Raw genomic sequence first — 18,101 nt, 5'->3', positions numbered from 1 at the left:
CTTCAACAGTTCCATAAGAGGTATAAGTCCACCAGGCAGCCTGATGAGTAGCACCTAAACATGATCGCTTCTTGGTACCTTAACCTTTTGTGCTCTTGCCAGCAGGAGGAGGTAAAAAGCAGGATAGGAGTGTGCAATTGCATCGTCATTCTCTACTGATGCATGCTTAGTAAGTGATGTTTCCTTACTATAGAGGAACTGAATAGTTTGGTTTTACCTGTGGATCTAAACACGGAGTGTGTTTGTAACCTTCTGGAACACAGAGAATAATTGCAGAGAGGATTCTCTTGCAGACTAGACCAGGGCCAAGCTGCATGATTTTGCTCACAAACACCACTGATCTTTTGGGAGTGTTTTGCATGGTTAATGAATTGAAGTTGCCTGCCTTGCCAAACCATTGGTTCATGTGGAAGTTGGTTCATAACTGTTGACTTATATATAACTTTGGACTGGATGCTTATAGTTTTATGAATAATTGTATTCTGGAAGTGCGAATCAGTGAAGGAATGCGCAAAATAGAACCCTCTTGCCCATTGCCTAGGATTCTTTCACTGTTGCTCTTCTATCCTGTTTGGGTAATGCAGACAGAACTCATTATGGAGATGCTTTTGATGTGATGTTTGAAAATACGGTATTTAAAAACCAAACCAACCAACCTTGGCTTTTGACAGGACAAGAAGCCAACACTTGCTTCTTGTCACTTCCCATGCCCTTTTACATATTACTATGTAATTCCTTAACCAAATAAAAAAACCCTAGCAATAAAATGTAACCATTCTGATGTTTGATTTATACACACTGTATCATAGCCACAAGCCAGAGTTGGCAAAATATTTTTGTAAGTTTAGTTTGTATGCAACTTACCTTAAACTTTAAGGGATTCTTGAATCTTTTGTGGTTTTTTTGGAGGAGCCTGGCCCTAGGTCCATGGCTCCTTCGTTTGCAGAGTGGGAGCGTGGTTGATCACAAGTTGCTGTTGTAGGATGGACTTCTGCTATCGATTTTACAATATCATAGAATCACCAGGTTGGAAGAGACCCCCCGGCTCATTGAGTCCAACCGTTCCTCAAACGCTAAACCATGTCCCTCAGCACCTTGTCCACCCGTCCCTTAAACCCCTCCAGGGGAAGGTGACTCAACCCCCTCCCTGGGCAGCCTCTGCCAGTGCCCAGTGACCCTTTCTGTGAAAATTTTTTTACTAATGTCCAACCTCAACCTCCCCATGCGGAGCTTGAGGCCATTCCCTCTCGTCCTGTCCCCTGTCACTTGGGAGAAGAGCCCAGCTCCCTCCTCTCCACACCCTCCTTTCAGGTAGTTGTAGAGAGCAGTGAGGTCTCCCCTCAGCCTCCTCTTCTCCAGGCTAAACACCCCCAGCTCTCTCAGCCGTTCCCCATAAGGCCTGTTTTCCAGCCCCCTCTCCAGCTTTGTCGCTCTCCTCTGGATCCCATCATCCCCGAGAGCAGGGCTGGGGCAGAGCGCGGCTGCTGGGGCCGTGCTGTGGGCTGGGAATGCTGAATCCTTTGGGCTTTATGTAGGCACCGCTGGGTCTGTGGGTTCATCCCTGGCCTGTAGGGGGAGCTGCTGTGAGCCTCAGAGCCGCACGACTCCTCTCCCGTCTTTTAATTGATCCAAATAAAGCTTGAGGGGCGGTGGGCGGGGCGGGGACAGGGGGCGTGGCTCCGACGAGGAGCGGGGCGCGTGTCGGAACCTTCGCGTCGGGTCTCCGGGGCGGGCGGGGCGTTGATGCGGACGGACCCGGGGCGCGCGTGGGGGCGGAGCGGGAGCGATGGCGGCGCCGCTGCTGCAGGCGTGGGGCCTGGCGGGCGCCCTGAGGAGCCGCGCCGCGCTTCGCCCGCTGGGGCTGCTGGCCCCGCCGTGCAGGGAGGCGACGGGGCCGGGGCAGGGCCAGGGGGAGGCGGCGGCGCTGGAGGAGAACCCGTTCTACGGGAAATACCGGGACAAGATCCAGGAACTGCGGAGGTGCGGGGGGCGGGTCCTGAGGGGAAGGGAGGGGCTGGGTTTTTCAGAGGAGGGGAGGTGTTTTCAGCTTTGAGCCCCTATGAGAGAGTTGATTCATAAAATCATAGAATGGTTTGGGTCGGAAGGGGCCTCAAAAGCCTATCCAGTTCCAGGCAGGGACACCTCCCACTGGATCAGGGGCTCCAAGCCCCAGCCAACCCGGCCTTGAACACCTCCAGGGATGGAGCATCCATGGCTTCTCTGGGCAACCTGGGCCAGTGACTCTCCACCCTCTCAGTAAAAACTGTCTTCCTGATATCTGACCTAAATCTCCCCTCTTTCCACTTAAAATCATTCCCGGTATTCCTATCCCTGCATTCCCTGATAAAAAGAGTCTCCCCATAGATCCCCTTTAAGTACTGGAAGGGTACTACAAACTCTAATTCAGCTTCACTTTTGCCAATTTCCATTTTATTTCTGTCCTTTTCAGTCATCAAGTTATCACCTCCTCACTGCCCGCTGCTCTCTCCCACTCCTCTGTTATTTCTAACACCACTGTAAAGCAATAATGAAGTTATGTCTACAGCTTTTTCCTGCCAGTTCCCCCCTTGCTGCAAATATGAACTACAGATAATTTTTGCACTTTTGACAGAAAAAAACTCCCCACCAGCTTGAAGTCTGTGATGAATCCACAAGGTCTTCATTCTTCTAGGCCAGGCCTAAATTCAGAGAGGTCAGAGTCTGCACAGGCATCCCAGTCCCAAGGAGCACTCTACCAGCAGTGCTGAGGGCCTCCCCACGGTGTAGATACAACCCTGCTTATCAAGCTCTCTCCTTCTGGAATCAAAGTCTTATCCCTTCTATTGGCTTTCAGTTTAATATCATAGAATCGTAGAACCATAGAATGGTTTGAGATCGAAGGGGCCTTCAAGATCATCCAGTTCAGCACCTCTGCAATAAGCAGGGATACCTCCCACTGGATCAGGTTGCTCAAAGCCTGATCCAGCCTGGCCTTAAACACCTCCAGGGTTGGGATATCCTTGACTTCTCTGGGCAACCTGGGCCAGGGCCTCGCCACCCTCACAGGAAAAGATTTCTTCCTAATATCTAATCTAAATCTCCCCTCTTTCAGCTTAAAACTGTAACCCTTTGTCCTGTCGCTGTGCTCCCTGATGAAGAGCCCTTCAACAGCTAAGTTAGTTAAGGCCAAATGCTAATTAGTTAAGGCCAAATGCAGCCTTGAAATTCATATGTAGTTGATGCCAAGTCAGTGAGAGGCTTCCAACAGGATCAGCTTGGTAAGAGATAGTTTTGCTAACAACAAGTTAAAATTTTAAGTTAAAAGCAAGAATCAGTGCCGCAATAAACATTTTAAAAGGCTAAATGGTGTTAATCACCCAGAACTGTTAATAGTCCCTTTTCTGATTCAGATCCAGTCCAGATGTATTTGAATCCCGTATGGAAAAAAGAAATGAAGTGAAAAAGCAGCCTGTGGGATATTCCAAGCAAGGAGAATTTATCAGATGCATGGAGGAAAAGGCAAGGCAGATTTTCTTTGTAATTCTCATATCTTAAAACTATAATGTCATTTATGTAGGATCAGCACAATGCTACAACTATAAAGTGTTCCTATTAGTAAAGAGCCCTGGAATTTTACACTCTGGTAGCTAAAAATGTTGTTCTGTATGCCAACATATTATTTTTCATTTTTTTTTAGGCTGTAAATTCTGTTCTTGAGGCCTTATTAAGTGTTTAATTAGTTCCAGATTAGTTTGGCCAGATGGAGTTACATATTCTTGCATGTATCATTTTGTAGTGAATGAAACAAAGCTGTTCAATAACATTGGATTCAAAATGCATAATAGTTTGAGTTAATCCTTCCTGTTCTTGAAATTCATGATTCACATTAAACTACTCATTCCCCTTATCAAGGTTTTATTTTAATAAAACATAGTGCAACAATCTCTAAGTGTCTTAAATTTGAACTCAGAGTATCTTGTCAGCAGCAATGTTATGTGTCGCGGGCAAGGCAAATAAATGGTATTAAAGCATCAGCTATAAAAACTAAAGAATGTTTTCTTCTAGGCAGAAGGCTTGGGCACAAAGGCATCGAAGGGAGGCTTCACGAAAGAAAAGGTAAGGGAAATGAACCTGAGTGTTAAAATAGGACTCGCTTAATGAATCTAGGATGTAGATGAACTTGTATTGCTGCATCAGTGCTTCAGCCAAGAGCTTCTTGAGATAAAACTTACATTCCTTATGCTGCACTTGAGTATAAAATATTAATTTACTATTGGGATCACTTTCAGGTCTTAAAACTCGCAACAGTCTGGTTTTTTATTATCCATTCCTTTCTGTCTTGACATCCTAGAAGCTCCTGCTAGTTAGGGGATTTGTACTGGGTGCTGACAGTAATAAATTGAAAGAGTTAAACTGCCTTTACAGCATGGAAATTTATTTCCAAAGATCAGCCAGTAGAGGGACAAGAGAATGGCTTTATTCTTTCACATGCTTGTATTTTGGCAAACTTTCTGGGTAAATCTGCCAACAGAGCATGTGCTTGAGATAGCTGAAGGAAAAAGGCTGCAGCTTCTCTTGCAGCTTCAGTAGAGATCTGCAGAATTGGAGCAGAGTGTGTTCTGTGTCCTGACAGAATCTATTTTCTTCTGCCTTGATGTGCGAATCCACTTGTTGGTGTGTTACTGCTTATGATTTTCTAGTTTCTTTGGCAATTTGGAGGACTAAGTCACATCAGAGGAACTTAATTCAATTTACAGCGTGGATTTGGTTCTCTGTAATTGCATCCATTCATTCTGGATTCTTACTTGAATCAGAGAATTGTCATCATGCCAAATTCCTTATGCTTTCTCTTGCAGACGCTTGATTCAGTCCTTAATGTTGAGATGGTGAAAGACAAATCAGCGGAGGAGATAAAACAGGTGATGGATTTAAATGGAATAAAGTTCGCACCACATCTGTGCTTAATGGAAATCTACATGTGAGGATGGAAATTCTACCTAGACTAAAAAATAAAACATGGCTATGGATGTGTATTTACAAAAAGCACATTCACGTGCATATCAATAATAGAAGATAAAGTTTTCCTTGTATTGGTAGTCTACCTAGGATATGCCCATCTGATAAATGATACATCTAGGCTTGATGACTCAAAAAATGTCTCTGTTGTAATTCTTATTGTTGCCATTTAATGTGTAGCAGTTGAATTGGCATAAGGAAGCTCCCCTCAGGTTTGAAGCCAGGTAAAGGGAAACCCTAGCTGTAGCTCATGTGGATTTGGCTATGTCTGTTCTGCTGAAATAAACCCAAAGCTTTTACTGTCTTCTCTCTTTGCTCACATTGTCTGTCACTTGAGGGTCTCAGTACCCATACTGACAAAGGTTAGGGTAAGGAGGAGGTTGTTGGGGTCTGTGTCTGTTTGTGGAACACTGGGAATCAGATTATTCTCCCTAATATCTGCCTGGCTTTGCACTGTGTTCCTTTTTATCTACTTACAAGTCACATCTGTTCCACATTTTTGAATTGGATCTGGGATTTTTTTTCCTAATCAGACTGTGTGCCAAGAAGCTTCATGTAGGCATGAGTGTTTGAGAGGAGCAGCACATATGAAGGAGCCTTCCAGTAAAACTTGGAGAGCAGAAATCTAGCTGCTTTCTTTATAGCTCAGGAACATTATAGAAGTGTTTATGTGCTTTGCAAGAGATGATGTGGAGCCATTTCTAGCAGGGAGTGCATTTGATAACTCGTGAGTATCCTTCGAGTGCCTCCATTTCCATTTCATCGATCAAGCGTTGTTCTCATTAGTTATGTAGGACTGGGGAAGAGCAACTGAGAGAGTCCTGGACTCTGGGCTTTTACTTGTGCTTTTCCATTTATTAAGGACTTTGGGCTTTATGTAGGTGTCGCTATCCTGCTGAGGTAAAGAAAAAAATTGTGAACACAGGGGAGTGTTACACGAAGTCTTGTCTTCTGTTGAAAGTGTTTCATATGTTTTATTAAAAAAACCTCACCCGCTTGAACCTTCTAGAGCTCATTAGTGTGGTTGTTGGGTAAAAAAGCATTTCTGATAGCTGGTAAATCTTGAACCACCTCTGAGCCCACTGCTCATTTCTGTTACCTAATTCAAATATGTCAGTTGGTACAAGTACTCTGGAACCTTAGGCGAAGTGTTTTACATTAGCAGGAAAGTCAGTGAGGCCTGGTTGAAAAATGACTTCTCAAAGTGCTTACAAAGGAATTCCTTGCAAAGCATTTAATATTGCTGCTAGCTGCTTGATTTTTAACTGTAGCTCATCTTTGTTTCCTACAGATCTGGAATCAGTATTTTTCTGCAAAAGATACGGTTTATGCTGTTATTCCTGTAAGTAGCTCCCCTCTAGTTACGTGCTTGAAAGGCCAGTGTGCAAAGCTTTCTAACTGTGATTCTGTTGCTTTTAAAAGCAGTTATTGAAAGAAAATGAGGTTTCAAGAACAAACTTTCTTCCAGATTGAGTGATCTTACTGGCCCAAATAAAAGCTTTTGTTTCCCTTTTTTTCCTCACTTGCATCAGTCTCAATAAAGCCAGTACTTTTTGTAGGCATGCCTGGCTTGAATTTCCAACCATCTTTTATTATTATTTTATTATTATTTTTTCACAGAAAGGGCCATCAGGCACTGGAACAGGCTGCCCAGGGAGTTGGTTGAGTCACCATCCCTGGAGGTGTTTAAAAGACAGGTAGATGAGGTGCTCAGGGACATGGTTTAGTGGCAGATAGGAATAGTTGGACTCGATGATCTAAGAGGTCTTTTCTAACCTGTTGATTCTATGATTCCATGATTTTGAGTGTCCGGTACTCTGCAGGGCCCTAGTAACTATTAATGTAACATTTATGTTTTCACATCATTTTTTCTCAACATTGCTCATTTCCTTCCCTTCTTCCCTGCAGCACTGACTGCTAACTCAAGTATAATATGGCAGTATTAGCGCACGTGGGTAATAACTTGCACGTGGCTTATCATTTAATGACTTACTTTCGTACATTGAAAGTTATTGGCAGTGGTGTCTTTCATTGAGATTGCATGGTGCTTCCTGTGATAAGATCGTATTTCTTATTCCTGATAACTTCACCAGATGTTAATTGTTAATCTGCTGCAAGTGTTTTTTTGCTTTTGGGATTTCTTTTTACTCTTTGCTTCAGAGTTTCTATGTAATTATGATCTTTTAAATCTGCCTGTTCACAGCTGGGCATGAACTGTGTGTTTCTTGAGTTCCTGAAACCTCGTTTAGATCTGGGGTCTGATTTGGGGTTGTACGGGGCCCTTTCAGCTGAGGCTGAAGTGATAAGAGGCTGAGTTCTAAATGTATGAAGCTCTTTATACTCTGGAAATGTCAGCGTGGGGTTTGAGGTCAAGTAGCTTTGTGTTTCAGCTTTCCTAACATATGGATGTTGTGAAAATAGTTTGAATCACACCTTTATCCGTAGCAGAGGGCCAAACCCAGAGACTCCATTTACAACGGTGTAGGTCTTTCATTAGTGGGGCTGGCACTGTTCTGCGGTGCGCTGGTTTAGAAGGAGCTTTGGAAGCTTTTAAGGCTTTAATGCAAACCAGATTCCAGTCACATTAGGAAGTAGTTCATGGTGTCATCAGGGAAAGAAACTGTTACTTCTTTTGCCAGAAGGTTTTTGTTGGCTGGAAGAAAGGCCTCGCGTAATTCTCAAGTGCTTAAAAGCACACACGGAGGAATTTTGTGTTGATGAATGGCATGTGTTTTCTTTCATTAACACGTTAGAGGAGTTATTAATATCTGGTGCTGGGAAGAGAAAAGCAGGCAAAAGGTTTGGGGAAATGCAAACTGCACATAAGTGAGATTGCCAGATATCATCAGGGATGACCAAATATGTTTGTGGTTTTAATATAAACCAAAGCAATAAGTATATTATTTGAGTAAGTATCTAGGCTGCATTTTAATACTGAAGAACAGATGGCTAATATAAAATCCACAATATGAGGCCAGGGATATGTCATCTTGCTCAACTGTTGACACCACATGATGCAGTGGAGCTTTGGAGCTTTTACTGAAAAAGGATGTAATGTAACGCCTAAAGCATGGGCCTCCCACCTCCAGTGAATAAAGCTTTGAATCCAAGGAGTTGCTGCAACATCTTAGAGACAGCATTGTTAAAATGAGATATCAGTGACATTTAGGTAACTAAGAACGACATACAGTTTTGCATGCGCTCATTGTTATCTGTTCCTGCAGTGAGAGCTTCTGTAGATGGAAGCTGAAGCCTCTACAGATTAATGAGATGATTCTGAATAACTGTGCATCTCCATTTGTGTTATGAAAATTGAATTTCTCTCTCTTCTTCCCCAAAGGCTGAGAAGTTTGATTTAATTTGGAAGAGAGCCCAGAAATGTCCGTCGGTATGTATAGCAGAGGCTCGCAATGCATGGATGTATAGCTGTAATGCATTTCTCCTCTCTAAAGCCTAATTCATAAACTTTTGACCCTCCTGCATTCAGACTTTTTGTATCAGCTCGATTAGTAAAATCCAGGGGTTCAAATATTTGCCTTAATGTTTGGATAAAAGCAACTATTCGTATTGTATTAAACATTTTGATCTCGGCATCGGATGTCTAGATACAAGAGATGTAGGGATTAGCAATGAGAGTGCAGAATCTCCCAGGAGGTGGATTTAGCTGCATGCCTCTGGTTTCCATTAATTGATGTTTTGTGGTTAAATCTCTTCTGTGCAGCATTATGGAGACCCAAGCCTCGTAGGCCAGCCTCATTGATGTTGCTATGTATAGGTAGTGCACCTCTACCTCTAAAGGAGTGTGAGTTGTCAAACCTGTATGGCAGGCATCGCAAAACTAAGTAGTGTAAACGCCCAGCATTGTAATTCAACAGCTGTGATGGGGAGGAAGAGGGGAATTGGGTGTAGTCAAACCCTTTATTACAGATACAGAGTAATCTGTAATTTCTGTGCTTTGTGTCTTAGGTGGATGCTAACACGGCAAAGCATAAAGTGTAAAGTGCAGAGAATGCATCATGTGGTTATTTCAGAAATGAGTGGATTCACTGTTTCTTTTGTGGGTTGGTGGATATCGTAAAAGCTTCAATTAGAAGATGCCTGTGTGAATGAGCATGTTGTTGCTTTGAAGAAGTTAAAACTACAAAAAAGCAGAACAGCTAACAAGCTAAAGGATAGCCTTCTGCTGTTCTGCTCCACATGCTGCTGGATTAGTATTGTTGCCTGTTGGAAGAGGTGTGTTTTTACAGTAATCTGTGTGCTGAAGCATGGCCTTCACTGTGCTGAGACAGAAATGAAATGTTGCATTCCTTTATGGAAATGAAGGAGGTAGACTTCACTGCATTGAGAGGAATGCTTTTGTAGATCTGTATAGGATACTTCACTGGATTGATGGAATGGTCCTGGGTGTTTTATTTGCCAAGAGCAAGATCAAATATATCTGGCTTGCTGAGCTACCTGGAGCTTGGAGAATTACTTATAGCTTTAGGTACATTTCTGTACAGTGTGTTGGTATTTAATCTTGGGTATCCTGCATATTTTTCTGCTTCCATGATGTCCTTTCCCTTGGTGGGAAAATGAGCAAGTCCCTAGCCTGTGGAGCTGAACAGACTGTAAATCTCTAGATTGCTGCCTGTTCTGGAGCAGTTAAAGAAATTATAGGATTGAACACTCTGAATGCACCTTAATATACATTTGACTATTTCTGCTGTTAATTTTCTTGAAGTGAACAAACCAGTCAGAATCTGAATCTTCTTCACTGTCCTTTTCTTTTTTCTGTCACGCATAATACTGGTAAAAATATATGCCAACATATTTGCTAATGAAATAATATTCATAAGAGAATACTGATTTATTGTCTGCTTTGAAGCCTGGTTCCTGCTGTCCTGTCTTCCTTAGTGGGGCAAAGAAACCTTTTTTTCTGTTGTGTTTTCTTGCTAAAGCGTTTATGCTGGAGGCCAGTGTGACACGGGCATCATTTTGTTCTATGAAAGGGAGAATTGTTTTTTATCATTTCTCTGCAGTTTCTATATGCTTTGCCAAGAAAAGAAGGCTATGAGTTCTTTGTGGGGCAGTGGTCAGGAACAGAATTGCACTTCACTTCCCTAATAAATATTCAGGTGAGTTGTTGAAATAAAAATGTCCAAGAATGGCTTAGGATCCAGAAAAATATAATATCAGTGTATCACAATATTGTTGTGCCTCACTTAGCGGTGGTACATGGTTCTGACCAGAGCATCGTTAGTGGTTTTTTGTCAATAAACGAGTTGGGGCATACACCTGACCTGACCTAACCTAACCTCAAGTAACCTAACCCTAACACATGCATCACATAATAATTAAATACAGTAATAACAATACAGTAATAATCTAATATACTGTACTTACCAACTGCATCATGGAGCCGAAGTTTACTATCTTTCTATTTTCACATCTTCTCTTGTGAAGCCAGGCAAAAGGGTAAGACAGCTCAATGACATCACAATAGAGGATGCCTTCAAAATATTTTTTATATAAATCTAATAGAGTACTGTGCTGCATTACACTGCACAATTTCTATTCTCATTAAATGCTCTGAACTCTTTAGGAGACATCCTTCTGCAATGCAGGACAGCATATAATATTTGCTAAATCAGCATGTTGGTTCAAAATTTTGAAGTAATGACTTCCAACAGGCCTCCTTCTTACAAGGAACGTGCTGTTCAGACTAAACAGTGCATTTTTGTAGACAAACAGTGGTTTAGTATTTTGGAGATAACAAAACCCTACAGAATCCTGCAGAGAAAGATGCTTCATTTTTCCCCAGATCCCTAGTCCCTTGGTCTGTGATTTCTTCCTGGTGCTCCCAGACCTCACTGTTTGTTGGCGTGTGCGTAGCAGCCGTTGATGCTCATTGTGTTCCCTTGTTGGGATTGTCCTGTGCAGGGACAGGAGTTGGACTCGATGATCCTTGCGGGTCCCTTCCAACACAGGATATTCTGTGTGGTTCTATGAAAATAGAACTCTTGCCAAACTTTTTAGAACTGTTGGTGCAAACTGCTTAAAGTACCAGTAGATGCTCAAAGAATTTTAGTGTCTTTCTGGAAATTGTGGGTTATTTTAAGGGCAGAATGGTTTTCAGTCAAGAAAAAACCCAACCTAACTCTGCAAATCCCTTGTTTTCTCTAAATATCAGGGATAATGAACTTTCAATTAGAACTGACCCTTAAGCCTTGCAAAATTACTGTCTCCATAGCAGATAATAACTCAGGGTTTGTAATCAAGCCTTAAAATCTGCAACAGAGCTAAAATTCTTTATGGGATACTAACAGGTTTCTTTATCTCCTTTAGACCCAGGGTGAAACTGCTCCTAGCCAGTTGGTCTTGTACCATTACCCTGAGCTGCAGAAGGAGAAAGGGATTGTACTAATGACAGCAGAAATGGACTCAAAGTTCTTGGTAAGAGATATCCGTTCATTACCTTCTTTCATTTCATGCTGCAGCTCCTCATATAGTTTTGAATTAAATTTGAATTAAAGTCTTTAGAAGACCTTTTCCCAAAGAGTAGTGTTACTAGATTTCTTTACCCTGCTTACTACTGGAGAAAGTTGAAGGAAATCATCAGACTTTGGACAAATCTAGTGACTTCAGCTCATGCAGTTTTTTTTTTTCTTGCTCTATGTATTACATATTATTGTTAAAAAAAATTAGAAATACTTCTGTATTTTTATGAATGGAAGCAAATTTAAGTGAAAGCTGTTATTACCTGCCAACAAGTTAAAACAGTGAAGCTTAATACTGTGTGTCAAATAAGGAAACCTCCAGAGCTTTGTGTAGGGTTTCTACATGCCTTTGCACTTTCCATCCTGTGTGGGTGTGCTGTTATTTCCACGTCTGTCATTGTGCGGCCCTAGGACTAGTAGCACATGGGATTATAGTGGTGGAACAAGATAACTAAAGCATCCCACCTCTAAATGACCTACTTGCATCAGTTCTGAAACCGTACGGGGGGGAGTCATTGGTAATGGATTTGCCCTGTTGTATCTCAGGGTAGACAATCAATTTTCGCAAATGGGTCAACCGTAAGAAGGGAAAGATGAGGCTTTGGTGCCTTAGAGTGGGCAGGGATCACAAAAGACATTTGACCTCTGAGGTGTACGTTCAGCGGGAAAGTGGTTTTTAGGCACAGTGCTGAAGTGTATAAGTAGGTCAGGAACAAGAGGGAGGTCGTTTCTTAAGAGATTTGCAAAACTAAGGTGACTTGGAATTGAGGCATTTGATAAGTTGGACTGCAGCATTTCAGCTGCCGAAGAGTCTTTTTTTTAATGGGGTACTCGCCTACAGCACAACCAGATGGTAACAAATTCTTTTTTAACTTGCAGGTGGTCCATGAAGCACAGTGCTTGGCGAATCAGGTGCAGCTCTTCTATGCAACAGATCGTTCTGAGACCTACAAATTAGTGGAGACCTTCAACCACAGATCTAGTGAATTTAAATATATGTCAGTTATAGCAGAGCTTGAGCAAAGCGGACTTGGAGGAGGACTGAGACCTAGTCAAGGTTCTGACAAGTCGTAGAGCTTGGCCTTTGTGAAGCGAGCCAGCAGCAGGCAGGGCAGTTCCCAACTGGAGTGGTCATGTCTCTTTTGGTTTACAAATGGGGCTTGGCTACAGAAAGGATCTGGAGACATCCTGAGAGTGTGATAGACAAGCCTGACTGGCACTGATGCAAGACTTGGGCCATTTGAACGACAATAACTGGTTGTCAAAGAGGAGCCCTGCACTTCAGTATAACTTCATCAGAACGAACCCTTTTCCCATTCTGTAACTTGCTGCATGCTGTGTTTTTGAAATCTGAAATAAAGTGACAGAAGGGGAGACATAATGGACTGCACCGACATCAGGAGACAGATAGCAATCAATATTTCTTCTCAGTAAATGCATTTTAAATGCCCTCTGCCATTATAATTGCATGGTCCAGCGATTTTTAATGTGTGGAATTTCTACAGGCTCGTCCAGCAAGAAAAGACAATAGAACCGATGCTCTGAAACAGACTCCTTTTTGTTACTTCGTGTGTAAGGTTCCTTACACAGATGTGTACTGTGGCCTGTGTTATTCTCAGGATTAAAAAATAGTGACTAGATTTGTTCTGGGAAGTTTGTTCTTAATTGATACATTAGCTTTATCCTGTTGCCGTGTTTCTGTCTTAGAGATGTTTTTTTTCTGGAGGAGTAAGATATTATAAACAGTTTTATTTTTGTATATTTTTGAATAGTGCAGAGGAATGTTTGCATGGTTTACAGAATTAATTTTTCACAGACTGGCAAGTCAGGTACAAATGATGTTTGGAGGCACAAAACATCGCTCTTGCTCCCATTTTAGGAAAGCCACTATCTCCAATAAAAGCGAGATGGAATTGCAGAGCGAAGGCCACCTGTAGGTTCCTCAGCTACTAAGTGACAACACATGAAAAAGTGCTTTGGTGTGAAAATGTTGGTAAGACTTTGGCTTTTAAGGACTGCAGCTGGTTTGTTTTTTTTAAACCTGTCTTCCACAAAGGAATCCCAAAGCATTTGTGCTTTGAGCTTCTCTTATTTTCATTCACAGGAGGGGCAGTGTGTCTGTAGACAAGGGCGTACAGCAGCGCTAAGTGATGTGCAGCCTGCGTGTGGATTATGAGCACACCGCTGCTGCACAGGTAGGCAAGTAAACAGAAGACAGCCAGGACCTTTACAGGAGCAACATTGAAGTATTTCCCTTATCCACATCAAATCCTTGGCACTACTTGCCCATAGTCATAATTATCCATTTTGTCCAGGTCACATTGCAACCACCCACCATCAGCCTGCTGAAGCTGGAAAGCTTTCCTTCTCTTGCTACAGAAATGGAGGCAAGAGTACAACTTATTTGTCTGTTAGATGAAGACCAATTATTTTGGCAGGGCTGGTAATGGATATTCTGTGCTACCTTTAGCCGTGACCTGATACAGAGGTTTAATAAGTTATAAAGGGCTCTTATGCAAGTGTAATTGTAGGGCCCTCTTGCTGTAATACTTACTGTCATTCCATGCTTTCTCAGCCTGTTCTTCGGATATGAATAGTGTTCAGCTAAGCACTCTTGGTGGATAGTTAGGTTTTGTTGTTGCAGTCTGTTTTAGCAGTAACTCGTATAACTTAGGTGTGAACTCTTGTCCATTCAGGGAATTGTAAGATGTTTCTAGAAGAGGCACAACATCTCCTGGGGCTTTGCTGAAGGAGATGGTCGTGCTCCCTGGTAATAGCACCTTTTTGTTTCTGTGTTGGGTCTGAGTGTGTGCGCAGTAGGTGAATAATCAGAGGAGGTGTGGATAGGGCTGTTACAATCTGAACAGCAAATCACCCTTATTAAAGAGCCTTTCTACTTTTGTAGCATTTATGCTCCATTAATCATTTTCCCTTAGCTGAAGTAAGGGCAGTTTTGATTCATTATTCACTTCCTGCTTTGAAAAAAGTGAAAGTTGCTGTATTCATTTTTAATATAGCTATAATATAACATCCCTGGGTGAGTAATAGGCAACAGGAGTGAAATTCAAGGCTTCCAAATCTATACCCAAGCTTCTTTCTGAATTTAAAAGTCTCTACTAAAGGCTGTAGTAGTCACTGCCTGTGACTGAGTGGGGTTTCTTTTCAACCCGCCATGTAATTAATCCCAAGTGAGAACTTCTCCAAGGGTTTAAGGCAGACAGAAATGGCAAATTCAAGAAAATGAAATATTTCTTGCATTGCATGCATAGAAACTTTTTATACATAAGACCCAAACTGAAAAGGCCAAGTTGATCGTATCGCCTGCAGCCATTTGGCAAGAGACTGCACTTTCTAGCTCTGGCAGAGAGAGAATGGGCTGAGGGAGGGAGCAAGGGCGTTTTTCTGCAGGTGTCGTGTTCCTTGAATGCACAGCATAACACAGTTTTTGTGTCAGGGAGAGACACAGAAAATACTGACTTGGTGTCCATGATCTGGTGCTGTATTAGAGCTGGCTGGACTCGTGTGGATATATGTGCGTGCAGTGGCAGGGAGACAAAACTGAAGGTTGCACAACCTCCTGGGAGGTGTTCCCAGATATGCTCCTGGGGTTGGGGTTTGTTGCAGCCCCATGAAATATTAGTGCTGTGTTTTCCTCCAGGAAGCCAGTGTGATGGACTGTGCCACTGAAACGCTGTTGTGAGCGGGGAAGCTTCAGGCAACTATTTCCTACTGTATTTCTGTATGATCTGTATGCAGACTATAACGTGTATTCCTACAGATGATAACATCATGTAGGAATACAGATAACAGCAGGTGGCCCTGTAGTCTGAGATGCTGCAACATCAGAGCATCTTGGCTGTGGACAAGAGAGTTGGTTCAATATTTGGTGGCCCAGCTGTAGGGTGCAAGTTTGACAGGGTGTGAATAAGATTCCTAGTGTGTAAGGGGAAAAGTGGAAACAGTTCTTTTGGAAATGTAGGTACTAATCTGTGCGCTTGTGCTCCAGGATTGGAGCAGTGCAGTCTGGAATCTGTGGTGGTGATGAGGCTGAAACTGGGAAAAAGACCTGTAATAAAAAGGTCCTTGGACAAACTCTAGGCTTGATTCTCCAGCCCGTTAAATGCTTGAGGTAAGAGGGAGTAACTCAGCTGAAGAATTGTCCATACAAACCATCCTTGCTGCAGAAATAGGCCAGTGGTGTTTTGAGTCTTTGTGGCTTCTCTAGTGCACAAGGTGCACTTGTGCATGGACAGCAGTGCTGGCTGCCGGGTGTAGCCTCAGCGTATTTGTAAGAGATTTGATGCACTGAGGATCCATGTTGAGCCTAAGAGCTGGGGAAAACGATGTGGTTGGTCTTGATGTGGGAAGAGAAAGTAACTGTGAGGCTTACGTGCGGTAGAACCACTAGAGGGAAGGTTTGTCTCCTTATTCTGAGCTACCAGCAAGCACAGAGCTTGTGTGAGCTTGGGGTATTTTGTGCTAAAATATGTTTTGATCTGCAAGCCGTTCCTCCGTGGTCGATAACATGGTGGGCCGCACTGAGTCAGACCAACGTTTTCCTTCACCTGCTGCCCTGGATCCTGGATGAGCTGCCTCACAGAGGGAGTAATCCCACAATAGTTTTCAGGGTTGCTTTCCGGTTTTCCAGTAGTTTGTAGGTCCAGGGCCTTCACAGCTGAACCAGATGCTGCAGGAGCCACCTCCTTCCCTCTGTGCTGCTTGTCCTCTGCCTCCAGCTGGATGTGGGATGTGGCAGCAGTTCCCACTAGGAGCAGTGGAATAAGTTTTGCAGCCAGAGGATCTTGTTAGCATCAGATTTGCCCACTCACCACCGTCTCCCTGTGTACCCCCACATCAGCATGAAACCCAGGAGCCCATCCTGCTCCCCAGGGAGACACCCTGGCCTGTGAAAGGCGGCTGTTGCAGCAATCAAGGAAGTGGAGGTTGAAGGATAATGCTCTTACCATTGCTTAAAATGCTGACTCCAGTTCTTCTTCAGCTGTGCTTGGTTTCTTCCCCTGCCTTAGGAAACTGGCCCTCTCCTTGGCTGAGGAAGTTCCCCCTTCCTGTCTCTGATATTGAAGGGCTTCATGGAGCTGGGATGGGGAGCTGCCTGTGCCTGACGCTGTGTATCTGAGGCAGTTTTTTCTAGGCACATCCTTTGCCTTTCTGGGAATAACCAGAACAAACCCACTGCTCCCTTTCGCTGTGTTTTGTGGTCTGCAGAGGCTTGCAGAGCCTTCCACCCCTGCCTGGGAACAAGCCTCTCCCTGGATGGTGGGTTGCAGAGCTGCTGGGGTGCACCCTGTGCAGGGTGTTGTGTGGCTGGGAGAGCCTGGCCTGGGTTGCGGCTGTTGCAGGGCTCTCTGCATCCCCAGCCCTGGTACAGCTGTGTCCTGCTGAGCCGTGCAAAGCCACATCGCTGTTGGGCCTCTGCCCATGACCACTTGTGAGATCCGATGGAGCCATCGAGTGCTCTGGGCTTGCTTCATTCCCTGCTTCCTTCCCCGCTTCCTTCCCCTCGGATAAATTCAGCCGTGCACCTGCCTTTAGGAGCAGGGCCAAGCCCCCTCCTTCCTTCCTCCGGGGCAGGCAAATGCCCTCTTCACAATAACACATCCCTCCTGCTCCAGACCTGCCCCTCTGACCTTTTCCTTTCTCTCAAGCAGCTCCTGCCTGCTCTGCCCGCAGCTGAGACCTCTGGCAGCTCTGGGACCGCATGTTCTCTGCTCTGTGAGATTTCCAAAACCAAAAGCCTCCTGTGAGGGGATAACTTCTTGACAGGAGACGCTGTTCACCCCCATGGACTTGCAGGGCTTTAACTGATGCAACTCCAGCCCTTGTGCTGTTTTCCTGGCCCCTCTTTGGCTCCAGGTCACTGAGGGTGGGAGGACCCCATCTCGCCTCAGTATTTTGTATTTTGTTCGCCTCAAAGTATTTTGGCTCCATCTTGCCTGGATGTAAATCCTGGCTGTAAGTTCCCTCTGGGACCTTTGCTATACGGCCAAGCCCCCTCAGTATGGGATTTGTGCCTATTTTTTTTTTTTTTTTTTGCTGGGGATTCAGTTGAAAGTTTCCTCCTGGCTCAGCATTAGGGGTTAGATCTGCTCAGCAGAGCTTTGCCTCCTGCTTACAAGTTTTGAGGCAGTTCCCCGCATCTCGACTGAAAGTGGATGCTGATGCCCACTGGGTCCCCAGAGTGGAGCATGGCAGTGCTGCTCAGCCCTTGCTGGTACCCGGGCTGGCTGTGATGTGCAAGGGATCATCCAGTGTTGGGATGCTTCTCCAGGTACTGAAAAAAGACTTTGCAGAGCTGCTGCTGCCTGAACCTTGCAGTGACATCATCCAGCTCTTGGCCTCCTTTCTGTGGAAACGTGCTGCAGGTGTGAGGCATCTCGGCCCTCTCATGTTGCGAGGGGCACCAAGCACAGGTGAATCCTACGTGTCCTTGGTGCATCCTTCTCCCATCACCTGGCTCGTAACCTGCCCTTCAGCCACATCCCAAACAGGGAAACGTAGGAAAGCAAGGGGCTGCTGGGTTGTGCAAAATCCCATCAGCAGATGTTCAGCCCTGCCAGAGCCCTGATTCCCTCTGTTTCCACCCAAAAGCAATCCACTAGCAGCTGC

At 44.0% G+C, this 18,101-nt stretch overlaps 2 protein-coding genes across 2 annotated transcripts in view; both read left to right on the top strand.

The window, feature by feature from the left end:
- MKNK1 (MAPK interacting serine/threonine kinase 1) overlaps positions 1–18,101 on the top strand; it is a 107,465-nt gene that overhangs the window by 35,030 nt on the left and 54,334 nt on the right. The window lies entirely within an intron of this gene.
- On the top strand, positions 1,780–13,392 carry ATPAF1 (ATP synthase mitochondrial F1 complex assembly factor 1). The gene is made up of 9 exons (XM_069863053.1): positions 1,780–1,980; positions 3,390–3,498; positions 4,045–4,095; positions 4,836–4,898; positions 6,287–6,337; positions 8,336–8,383; positions 10,017–10,112; positions 11,323–11,430; positions 12,354–13,392. Exons 1-9 carry the CDS (start codon positions 1,787–1,789, stop codon positions 12,546–12,548), a joined length of 915 nt encoding a protein of 304 aa, XP_069719154.1. The 5' UTR covers positions 1,780–1,786; the 3' UTR covers positions 12,549–13,392.

The sequence above is a fragment of the Phaenicophaeus curvirostris genome, chromosome 8 (assembly GCF_032191515.1).
Source record: "Phaenicophaeus curvirostris isolate KB17595 chromosome 8, BPBGC_Pcur_1.0, whole genome shotgun sequence".
NCBI lineage: Eukaryota > Metazoa > Chordata > Aves > Cuculiformes > Cuculidae > Phaenicophaeus > Phaenicophaeus curvirostris.
The sequence above is the reverse complement of the archived record's forward strand: the minus strand, read 5'-3'. Positions and strand labels throughout refer to the sequence as shown.

Bases quoted from the DNA above. Each gene is read 5' to 3' on its own strand.
- ATPAF1 (XM_069863053.1), top strand. From the start codon at position 1,787: ATGGCGGCGCCGCTGCTGCAGGCGTGGGGCCTGGCGGGCGCCCTGAGG. The intron at 1,981-3,389 runs GTGCGGGGGGCG...TTTCTGATTCAG, and splicing joins AAGATCCAGGAACTGCGGAG to ATCCAGTCCAGATGTATTTG. The intron at 11,431-12,353 runs GTAAGAGATATC...TTTAACTTGCAG, and splicing joins AAATGGACTCAAAGTTCTTG to GTGGTCCATGAAGCACAGTG.